The sequence below is a fragment of the Neolamprologus multifasciatus genome, chromosome 4 (genome assembly GCF_963576455.1).
Source record: "Neolamprologus multifasciatus chromosome 4, fNeoMul1.2, whole genome shotgun sequence".
NCBI lineage: Eukaryota > Metazoa > Chordata > Actinopteri > Cichliformes > Cichlidae > Neolamprologus > Neolamprologus multifasciatus.
Genome location: NC_140442.1, coordinates 19,734,390 through 19,745,946, shown reverse-complemented (window position 1 = coordinate 19,745,946; position 11,557 = coordinate 19,734,390). Strand labels below are relative to the sequence as shown.

The 11,557-nt window shown below is 42.1% G+C and overlaps 1 protein-coding gene across 2 annotated transcripts; it reads right to left on the bottom strand.

Moving 5' to 3' along the window:
• Positions 1–477: 477 nt before the first annotated feature.
• LOC146520333 (uncharacterized) lies at positions 478–10,498 on the bottom strand. 2 transcript variants are annotated; one of them, XM_085156775.1, is made up of 5 exons: positions 9,870–10,498; positions 9,367–9,479; positions 6,988–7,080; positions 5,397–5,567; positions 478–2,370 (listed from the first exon to the last, which is right to left on the bottom strand). In XM_085156775.1, exons 1-5 carry the CDS (start codon positions 10,018–10,020, stop codon positions 2,188–2,190), a joined length of 711 nt encoding a protein of 236 aa, XP_085012901.1. In that variant the 5' UTR covers positions 10,021–10,498; the 3' UTR covers positions 478–2,187. The 2 variants fall into 2 exon arrangements, with proteins under 2 accessions (XP_085012901.1, XP_085012902.1); XM_085156776.1 differs by having other exon boundaries at positions 481–2,370; positions 9,367–9,476; positions 9,870–10,480.
• Between the last annotated feature and the right edge of the window lie 1,059 nt (positions 10,499–11,557).

Sequence of the window (11,557 nt, the reverse complement as noted above, 5' to 3'; positions counted from 1 at the left end):
ACAAGATTACTGCATGTATTATATGGAATGAAACACAGTTGAGTCGACATAATCATTGAACACGATCTGCAGCAGAAAGGAGTTTTATATTGCCAAAGGTGAAAACAAGTGATATGAAGAAAACAGTAATTCACTGATATGGTGGAACTCAGTAGCGGTTCATATTGTACATGAGAGTACTGAAGCTCTCCGTGGTAAATGGTAAATGGGTGGGCTCTTCTATAGAAAAATGTGAAGGTGGTTACTTTCCGTGCCCTCTTCATATATCAATTTATTATATTAGTCACCTAAAAAAATTCAGGGGCATTTATTTCAGGGTAATACTCCGAAACACTTCAACATGTCACTTTTATTTAAGCTACACTGAGGGAAATAATTAATGGAGACAGAATATCAACCAGAAATCTAGAAAAAAGCAAGTTATAGATTGATTTTCATGTCACTGAGTGAAATAAGAATTTGATTCCCAAGCAAAACATGATCTAGTATTGGTGGATAAATCGTGGGCAAACACAGCGGTAAGACGTTTCTTGTAGTTGGTCACCAGCTTTGGAAAAATGGTGTTTTCTGGGACACACTCAGGATTCCTCTTCCACCAAACGTACTGGGTCAGGTTGATGGCAAAGAGGTCGATTTTCTGACCACAGCACTTTCTCCCAAGCCTTCTCTGAATTATTTAGATGTTCACTTGCAAAGTTAAGACGGGCCTGTATACGTGTCTTGTTGAGCAGGTAGACCTTGTGGCGCAGCAAGATTTCAGTTTAATAAAGCATAGTGTTTTACTAGTGGTGTACTTTGGTCCAACTGCCTTCAGATCATTAACAAGCTCCACCTGTTTACTTTTTGGGCTGATCACTATTGAGGCAAGATCTTGCATAGAGCCTGAATTCATTTTATATTTCTTCCATTTCTGAATAATGACACCAACAGTTGTCACTTTCTCACCAAGCTTCATAGAGTATCAAATCCTTATTGAAGTCAATGACAAAAAGTCAGTTTATAACTTTTATGTAATTTTTTTTTCAGGATTTTCCACTCTGTGAAACTACAATAAAAACGAGAGACTGGTCATTATTTTTCCATAATGGGAATGTTTGCCCATCCCCCATAGGAAGTTGTTTTTGAATATTAGGACCTAAAAACTGAAAATATTCCAGTTTTCTATTGAACTCCAGAATTCAATAAAATTCATGGAAATTAGTTTGGGAAATACTAATTAGACAACAGTCTCTCATGAACTTTTCCTGATCCTGCCTCACTGTGAGTGGTTTGGATGTGGTCCACATACATAAACTGCGGCTGTGTAATGAAAAACATTCACGAACAAAGCAATAAAAGTATTTATTACATTTGTTTCCACAGAGAAATAACAAGATGTCAGTTATCTTTCTTCAATAAATACAGTACGAGACATATGCAGGGCAAACATACGACACGTGCACATGGAAAGTAAGAGAAAATAACGCATAGAACATTAAGACATAAGATCTGGTGTGTAAATAGAAAAAATCAAAAGATGGGGTAAAGACAAAGGTTTTGTAATGAATGTCTAGTTTCGATTCCATGAAAGGCACTCTCATTAGCACCTTTTTTATTCTCCCTGTTGCAGGCCTCAAGCTAGAGCAGCGTTGCATCGCCTCAGCGGAGTAAAGAAGCCCACTTTGCGGCAGCTACTAAACAAACTCTTTAAAAACCACACAATGAGGTTTCCAGTTCAGGGACATCAGAATAAATGAGAAGAGCTAACTGTGAAAACATAAGTCCATTAACAGAATTTAATACACATCACTGTAACCAGCAAAGTAAATAGTTGTTCCCTTTTTTTGGTATGTTTCAGTTCTGTAGTCCAGAGATCTCCTCTTCCCTGCCCTGTTCGAGATGTGCCAGCCACCTTAGTTTTATGAGTATTCAGTGTTTCTGTTTTCAAACTCACAGGCACGTTAGAGCACAGTAAATGTCACAAAGTATTTTTAACATTCAAACGTGTCCTTCCCTGCAGGGTGTGCGGCTCCTTGTATGGTTGCCTTCCAGCTCATGATCAACATTAGCTCTGTCAGTTTTGAGGTATCAGAATCATCTTGTACACAAGTGTTAAAGATCCAGTCGATTTAGTAACTGCATCTGCGTTACGTTAAATATTGTAGTTCTGCTTCACATTCACCAGAAAGCTTGATGGCTTGATCGGCGTCACACGGGTAGGACGGTGTTGTCGGCGGCCTCAAAGTTAGCTGGAGGCGCTGTGTTAGTCTGAACGACGGCTCTAGTGTTGGTGTAGAAACTCTGAGCAGAGGGGATGTCCAGGCTGGATGAGAGGATGTCGTACGGCAGCTCCAACGACTGACGGATGCTCTCTTCATATGTTGGAGGAGGCTGTAGGAGAAAAAAAAGATAGAAGAGATTTTACACTAAATATTACACGAACATCTATGAGCTAAGCTGTCACACTGTAAGGTTGGTCAGAATAGCTAATTGTTTAAAATTAGCAAGCAACTGAAGGGTCTGTGGAGTGTTCAGATCCACAGGTTAACTGCTCTGATTCAGATAAAGTTAGCAGCCAGCAGGTGGACCAAGATAAGCATTTCACAGAACTTAATGGAAAAATAAACTTAATCAGCTGGTCAGACTCAAAATGCTAATGTAACATCATCTCTGCAGAGTGAATAAATAGGCTGCTGACATCTATTCATTATTTCTGCTTATCCAATTCAGGGTTGTGGGATGTGTGGGGTGGAGCTGGAGCCTGTTTTAGCTGTGATTGGACAGATCATGAGTCTGTCATAGAGCTAATGGGGAATGACAGTTCAATGGTGACAGCATATTGCAGGGGTGTCGAACTCCAGATCTCGAGGGCCGGTGTCCTGCAAGTTTTAGATATCACCCTGGGTCAACAAGCCTGAATCAAATGATTAGTTCATTACCAGGCTTCTGGAGAACTTCAAGACATGTTGAAGAAGTAATTTAGCAATTTAAATCAGCTGTGGATCAAGGACACATCTAAAACCTGCAGGACACTGGCACTTGAGGCCTGGAGTTCGACACCTGTGGCATATTGGGAGTCGTTGGGCAGCTTAGGGCAACTCAGACTGCCCAACTACCTGCAGTCAGATGGCAGCAATGTCAGAAACATGTGGTACAACTAATCTGTGCCCTACTCTAGATTGTGCTGTCGTTGGTGTTCCACCGTGTTCTAGATACCTTTGAACTCAGATATCGGAACAAAAGCAAGTAAAAACAGGATTTGTTAGCTAATAAGAGCAACTCTTGTATCACTGGCAATACAGCATAATACTTTGTTTGTTTGTTTGTTTGTTTGTTTGTTTGTTTGTTTGTTTTTTAATCTGACTTTCCAAGTAAGAAATCCAAGCTGAAGGAACATTCTAGATTCAAATTCTCACTGGGAAGTCGGAAATTCAGATTTCCGACTTATTCCGGACTTCAGGAATTCATAATTTTGCTTCGTCTTGATGCATGTTCAATCATCCAGGTAAGTAAATCTCCAAAAGTTGATTCTGTTCATCTGGACGTAGCGTTTTGTGGGAGAAACGTTTCGTCACTCATCCAAGTGACTTCTTCAGTCTCGGCTGACTGCAGGTTTCCCCAAATCTTATAAACAGTACATTTGCATAATGGCTGAAAACCAGCCCATTGTTCCTTCACTGGGCTGGTTTCACACCATTATAACACACAGGGAGCTGAAATGGCCACTTTTGGTACTTTTCTTGCTGTATTTTTTTGATCGCACTTCTCTCACTCCTGGTTAACTGCTGTCACTCCTCTATTCTGGCCCTCTTGTCAACCACATAGTTGATAGTTTGAACGACTGCTCAGAGAAAAGTTTGCAGTGGTTGAAAACCCTGCTTTGTCAGCTTTCTGTAGGCAAATACTTTCACAAACAAATACAACTGGAGTAGCATGAATTAAATACAACGCAGAGAGACTGACCACCATTTGCACTCAAATTCACATCTATGTCCTAATAACCAGTTAACCTAATTTGCATGTCTTTGGACTGTGGATGGGGAAGCTGGAAAACCCAGAGGAAACCCACATTGGCACAGGGAGAACATGCAAACTCCATGGTCATTATAATATAGCATTAATCAAATGGTAATATTATGTTTACAGCTGCTATCTTAATACAGATTTAAGGAAAGACATGGAATATCATTCAGTAATGAGATGCACATGTATACATGTTACTGTCATACTGCTGCCTTTGTATGCAGTGATGAGATTTCTGAAGACTTTTGGGAAACATTTCCTAAGTTGCCAAAGGGCACTGTTCTCCATAGCTGTCTGAGAGCGCACAGTAATGCCACCGAGGTTGCAGACCACAAAATTCTTCAGGAAAATTAAAAGTCCTCGAACAATCCAGGAGGACTGAGTTAATATGAGAGCATCCACAGGCCTGACAGAACTGAAATCTGACCCTTTGGTGAAGCAGAACGTGTTTGTATTTACATTACCAATTAATCCATCCACATCCTGGCTGTCTGGAACATGTTCTTTTTTTTCAAAATATATTATCTTTCTCATCACATCTAGCAGATTCACGCTCCCTGACTGAGTCCTCTTATCTTTTAATTGCTTGGGGACCCTCAGGCGACAAGTGCAACCCCACAACCCTGCCCTCCGTTTGATACCCGCACCACACGCGCACGCATACCAGGCTGCAAAGTTTTACTGCCGTCCTGCCTCGGGCCACGCAGGGCAGGCGGGGAAATAAAGGGGTCCATCATCTGAACTCTTGCAAGATAGAGTTCAGATTGTGTAGAGGAATGTTTGTCGGTGACTAGTGATGGGATTACAGAAGAGTATTGTGTGTGAATGTGCTTTGGTGATGAGCAGTCATGCTAGGGGGGTGTTTAATTAAAGAAACGGAGAGAGGAGGTCAAAGTAGAAAAAAACGGTGGAAGATGGGAGCACAAAGCTGCATTCTGGGGCACTGTTTGCACTCAGAACACAGGCTTTAATTATATTTGATGTGCCTTTTTCTCATTACCTTGTTTGCTCAAGCGTTGTGCGAACTAGAAGCTAAGCGAAAGATCAACACGGTAAAACCTCGAAACGCAACTGCCAGCACAATTCGGCAGCAGGCATTAGATGAGCTGATACTGCATCCTGTTTACTGCGCTCTGAATGCAGTCTAAGGTCTTGTTACAACATTGTGTGCCAACATCTTTCTATTAACAATAATAAAGAGAGTCTCATTCTGTTATCTCCACCCACTGTGTCAATAGAAATGATGGCTTTCAATAAAAAGCCGACTTTTTTTGGAGCTTTAATGTTCTCCCACAATCCCATGCTTAACAAAACCACCTGAAGGGCTACATTTCCAAAGGCTTTACAACAATACCAAACTGTGTAATGCAGTTTTAGTCTCTAGTGTACCCCACCTCAGTCACAATGGGTCCATTGAGACCAAAACGGTCTGCGATCATCATGTGGATCTGCCTCTGGCGGTCCTTCTTTCGGACGCTCTCATAGGAGGGGAGCCTCGGCAGGGGGCCTTCCAGCACAGGCAGGCTGTAGCTGGAGGGCAGGCCGACGTAGAACAGCTGACCTGCCTGTAAACAGACCACAGTGGGACAAGAAGCAGGTGTTTGAGCCCTGCTAAATTTATAGATTTGCTCACTTAAAAAGAAATGAAAGAAAAGAAATTAAATGAAATAGATTTTTATGGTAGGTTCATTTTAATGGAGAAAGACAGAATACCAACCAAAAATCCAGACAAAAAACCCCAAACACATGACATAAAAGACATAAACTGATTTGCACGAGTGAAATAGGCATTTGAACCAGCCAGAATTCTGTGTGGCCATGTGACATACAAATTGCAATCAGTCAGTCAGTTACAGACATTCATCATCTCAGCTCTTTACGTGTATAAAGCAAACCTGTCCACAGAATCACTTTCTACCATTCTAACCTCTCCACCACCACGGACATGACCAAAAAGTTGTCAGAGGACATTAGGAGGAGCCACAACACTGTCAGCAAGAAGCAAAAATTATAAAATGACTAACAATTACCCTCATTCTCATGAGAATCGTGATGGATCATCCCAAAACTATACCGGAAGATTCTTTAAATGATCTGAAGGCAGTTGGGACCACAGTCACCAAGAGCACCATTGGTAACACACTACACTAGTGGATTGAAATCTTGCTGCGCCCACACGGATCCCCTGCACAAGAAAACACATGTACAGGCCCGTCCTAAGACACCAGTAGGTTAAATAATTCAGAGAAGGCTGTGGTCAAATGACACCAAAAGCTCTTTGCCATCAACTTGACCTGCCATGTTTAGAGGAAGACAAATGCTGAGTATGACCCAGAAAACACCATCCCCAGAGTTAAGCGAGGAGGTGGGAACATTATGCTTTGGGGCTGTTTTTCTGCTAAGGGTGCAGGATGGCTTCAGCACATTGAGAGGCCAATGGATGTAAAATCTTAGACGAGAACCCAAGGGATGAGTTTAAAGAGCTTCTGTAAAGAGGAGTGGGCAAAAACCAACTACAAAAAACGTTTTGCTGCTGTGCTTTTGCCAACAAGGGTTATTCGACCAAGTACTACGTCATGTTTTGCTTGTGGATCAAATATTTATCTCACTCAGTGACATGCAAATCAGTTTATTATTTTTATGTAATGTAAAAGAAATACTGGATTTCTGATGGATATTCTGTATATAATATATGTATATTATATATATTATAATCAGAGACTGCTCATGTCTTTGTAAGTGTGAAAACTAACAAATTCAGCAGGTATCAAATAATTATTTCCCCCATCATATACCCCATTCCAGATAAGCACTTTAAAGGATAAATTTCATCAGAAACATTCATTTCAGAGACGAGGACTTTCCGGCCTATGTGTATTATAGAGTGTGTGCATGTGAATGAAGGCCCTGCCTTAACCATTAGCATACACAGAGGGGAAGAGTGCTGCTTTGTTTGGCTTAATAGCAGATGATGGGCTCTCTCACCTGAGTGCTGCTGTCATCAGTGATCTGTGTCTGCTCGAGAAAAGGAGATGGCACCAGCGTCTGCCTGCTGCTGTAGTACTGAGAGGGAGCACCCTGTAAAACAAACAGTAATCAATTCAAGAAGTTGCGGGACAGGAAAAAAAAACCCTTAGTTATTAATTAAACACAGGACTGGAATTTCACCTTTAGAGTTTAACTAGGTGAAGCATTTTTCTGGTTCTTGTTGCTGAGAACCACTAACTTCAGCCCAATTGACCAATTTTCATGCCTTGTTTAGTTACTTTGGTGCACCGGCTGGTTCAGCAGTACCATAAATTATCTAATCAATAAGACGACCACCCTCAGCTTTCCGTGCCTCCTCCTTCTCCTATAAAACAAGACCCGTCAGTGTCTCACTGTATGAGGTGCAGAAATCCTGAAAAAAGGCCGCTAGTAAAACGAGGTAATTGCCTCGCGTCTAAATGAGTCCCCTTTGTGTGGAGAACAATGTGATGTCCTACTGTGTCATCAAGGTCCCTAGGCAACAAACCACACCGTGTGGTCTTTTCAGCGTCCCTCTATTCCCCGTGTAGCTCCGGCGGGTACCTGTTAAGCGCACACTCCAATACACATTATGGCCTTTTTATGTCATTTGAGCCGCCTTTACCACAAAGTCAATTTGTTGCCTGACTGAGATTTAGATCCAGCATGAGGACAAGAGATATGCGCTAAACAGCAGTTGCTGCGAATACTATAGAGATTCTTCTCACACAGAAGCAACAAAGGCAGCTTGGATTGCACTAACATGGGGTCACATCAACATATCATCAGTTTATCAGATTTATTATTTTCCCAGGCCTTTTTAAACTATGACATCACTCACCATCAGAGTGACGCGATCTGTCGACCTTTGCCATAACCCTCATTACGTTTCACAGACACACAGAGATGGCACCAAAAAAAGGTGATGTCAAAGGTCATTTTCCCCTCACTGGTTTGTACTTTTGAGAGGGAGGATAAAAAAAGAAGAAGAAAGAAACGTCACCACGTCGAAGAGAAAAGGAAAAAAAAAGGAGAGGAGCTTTTGTCGCCTGCCATTGAATCAGCCAGCGTGAAGAAAAAAGCACAACCGTGTAAAATCAGTGTCGAAGTCGGGGGAGGACCCCAGCAGCAGTGTGCTTTTTTTCTCCTCCGCCGCAGCCTAAAGGAGCTCCCATTGTCCCTCTTGTCTCCCCCCCACCTCCAACACCCACCGTGGGGTCGGTCCACTATTCATGGAGCAAACTGAAGCAGGGAAAGGTATGTGACTATGAAGTCGAAGACATGAAACACAATGAAAGAGCGCCTGTGTGTGTGCGTTTCTCAATCTTCACTTTCTCTCACTTGTGGTCAAAAGAGTGAAAGCCTCTTTTTCACCACAAGTAATCGCAGGAATTGTAACGACACTCATCACTCTCTAATCTGTCACGTGCAGTTCACTGTACGTGACCTGAGGGTAAATAGAAACCATCATGTGCTTCTCTTATCAGCAACACGGTACAGCTGTAAGCAGAGGTCAGCATGGCCACTTTGTACAAGTGAAACAGTCTGTTAGTTCCTTAAACTCAGGCACAACAGAGCCTCTCCATTAAAGGCACAGCTGAACAGACAGCTTCCTGTCAGTTGAAGGAGGGAGGCATGAGTTGTGTCTCTGCAATCTAAAGATAACACTCAAACCTCACCCCTGGGGACTAATGGAGGGGAGAGACGGGTCAGGAAAAGGAAACAGACGACTAATAAACAGTATAATTCTTTGGGAGTATTTGCATTTCCTCTTTAGTTTATCCTGCGCCTGCAGCACTGAGGATAGTCAAGTGTTTCTCTTTAGTGAGCAAACAGTTATGTTATTTTGTAGGTGTGATTTTTAACAAAATGTTACACACAAGCTAAAAAAGATCCAAGGACTTGGGTTGGTTTGCTTCACCCTGCCAATGCTGGGACAGAAAAAAAAATAATATTTGATTTGCAGTGATTTAATTAGGCCACTATGGTGCTGAAGTAGCATCAGTGCTAATTCTGTCCAATTCTATTGGAGAGATAGTGCAGCACTCAAGAGATATTTCTGGCAGCGTGCTATTTCCACCGGAGCAAATTCACTGACTGACACTGATCATATCAAGTTTATTGTAGGCCATGTTTGTGCCGCTATGCAAATTCAATCTGACACCTCTTAATGTCTGCGTGCCGGCCTGTCTTTGAGTGTAATCTCAACAGTTTGTGCTGAGAAACTGAACATACAGATCACCTTACAAAGAAAAACCCCACAAACTCAGCATCAGGGCGTTTTTTTTTATTTTGTCCTCCCCTCCCCCCCACCCACACACACATACACTCTCTGCCATGTGGTTTGTTTTTCTTTACCATATCTGCATGTGGCCCCTGATAGGAAAACAGTCTGCAGCACTGAGGATCCTTGCGGTAGATGATGGACAGCAACACCACGATAACCACGAAGAACACCAGAGAGGAAACTGCTTGAAGCCGGAGAGAATGAGAAGTCACTTAATCACACTGAGTCAGACACTGCGTTTTTTTTTTTCACTCACTTTGCACATTTGAAGCCTGTGATGAGTTGTTGTTTTTTTTTAATAAAAATGTGCTTATTTGCTGTTTTTAAATGTCAGTCCATCTCTACAGTCAAAGTTTCTCCGGTGTGTTTAAAATGACAAACCCAAGTCTCTAAGCTTGTTTTTAATGGTTTCAAGCTTGGGAAACATAAGAGCCAAAGCTGAGACATTAAAAGCCTGTATATATATATATAGCTATCTGCATGTGTGGCTAGATTAAATCCAAATGCTGTATCCAAATGTCCCCCTCTAAAGAAACGATTTTTACTCGAATTACACCCTTAAAGCTTTACTTACAGGACGCAGCGACCACTGTGAGTTGATCAGATGTCAGCTGGAAGGAGGGGATGGTTGGAGTTGCAGTTGTGGACATTTCTCCTTCGTGAACTGTTAATCTTCCCTTTACAAATCCTCCTGAACTCTTCGGCCTCAGCGCCGGGGCTCTCATCTTACAGATCAGAAAAGGAATCTGTCCTCCTGTCGCTCCTCTTCATCGTGCGCTCAGTCCCGGACAGGCTGGCAGTCCACATGCGCTCTGCAAAGTGGGGATCTCAAACTCTCTCCACTCGGTCAAACACGCCACACAGCGTTTAAGAGCCCGTGACGGCGCACTGACGCCCTCCCCGAAGCGCGCGTGACGTCGCTGTGGCTTGGAGCCGGACAGCAGCATTGGTTTCGTTTATGGACTGACTGACACTGACTGGAAGCAGCAGCAGCGCACGGGCATACAGACTCATTACTTAGGCTAATAGGCATTTTTAAGCTGGACCCCTCTCTATCTACGGAGGACACCAGGCCACGGACACGGAAAACAGCAGCGTCTGTGCTGCTGAATAAATATTACAGCAGGTTGCTATTGCTGCTTCCTCCGCTGTTTAACTAATGGCATCCAGACCAGTAAGTTAGTTAACACCCCGGATTCCTGAGCTGGAGTCCCGTTACCCTGGCAACCGTGGGGGTCCCATCCTTAGAGGCTTTCTACACAAACAAAGACCCAAAATGTAGCATTAGTATTCATAGATGGAAACTATGAAAACATGCGCCCCGCCCTTTTTCTCCTTTTTTACAGATAAACTTCATAAAGTATGTCACCCCAGATACTTTCATTATTTTATATCTTAAAGGTGGAGAGAGGCACTCACATCCTGTAGACAGGATAAAACAGATCTCTTAATATGCACTTCACATATCTGGCTGTGGCCCAAGCTTGCTGAATTGAATCAGTATATTATACTTTGCCCTCGAGACAGCAAGGAGAAATTAGTTTTGCATACTGGCCATCCTTACAGGGAGAGGGAAGTAACTAAAACTTGGAAAAGCCAAACTCCAGCAAGCTTTTTAAGTAATAAGTATTCATTGGAGTCAGCGTATTTTACACAGTAATAAATACATAAATAACAAATCCGTAAACATACAGTTTAGTGTATCATTTTATAATGAAGTAATTTTCTGAATTTGTTTTCTTAACTGATATTTTGTGGCATTTTGTTGTTGTTGTTTGTTTGTTTATTGTTGTTGTTGTTGTTGTTGTTGTTGTTGTTTTTTGGGGGGGGGGGATATACCACGTATTGAATTTTACTATTTATGTAAATGCATATGAATGGGTGTTGATAGGCAGGCCTAATCAGTACAGAAAGTTAAAAAAAAATGCTTAATTCAAGTAAAATCCATGACGCTGAAGGTGATCTGATGGCTTTGTTGTGCTGCGGGTCTCCTCGCCACCTTGAAGGGAAGGGTGACTGCAAATCAATACACAGCTTTTCTGCGTAATTACCTTTGTTCTATGATGAAACACTGCTATCCTTAAGGGAGCGGTCTCTCTTTCAGGAGAACAATGCCCCCATCCTGACTGACTTGGCTTACTTTTACTTATAAAAGTAAAGTAAAATGTTGTTTATATCACACTTTCAAGAAAATATCACCGTGCACCTCATCAGATTTGCCGGATTTCATTAAATTTTACAACGCACTTATGTAACAAAGTT

Coding starts and splice junctions, on each gene's coding strand:
- LOC146520333 (XM_085156775.1), bottom strand. CDS start 10,020: ATGAGAGCCCCGGCGCTGAGGCCGAAGAGTTCAGGAGGATTTGTAAAG. Junction 7,081..9,366: donor AGGGGCCACATGCAGATATG/GTAAAGAAAAAC, acceptor TTTGTTTTACAG/GGTGCTCCCTCTCAGTACTA. Junction 2,371..5,396: donor ATGGACCCATTGTGACTGAG/GTGGGGTACACT, acceptor TTTCTCCTACAG/CCTCCTCCAACATATGAAGA.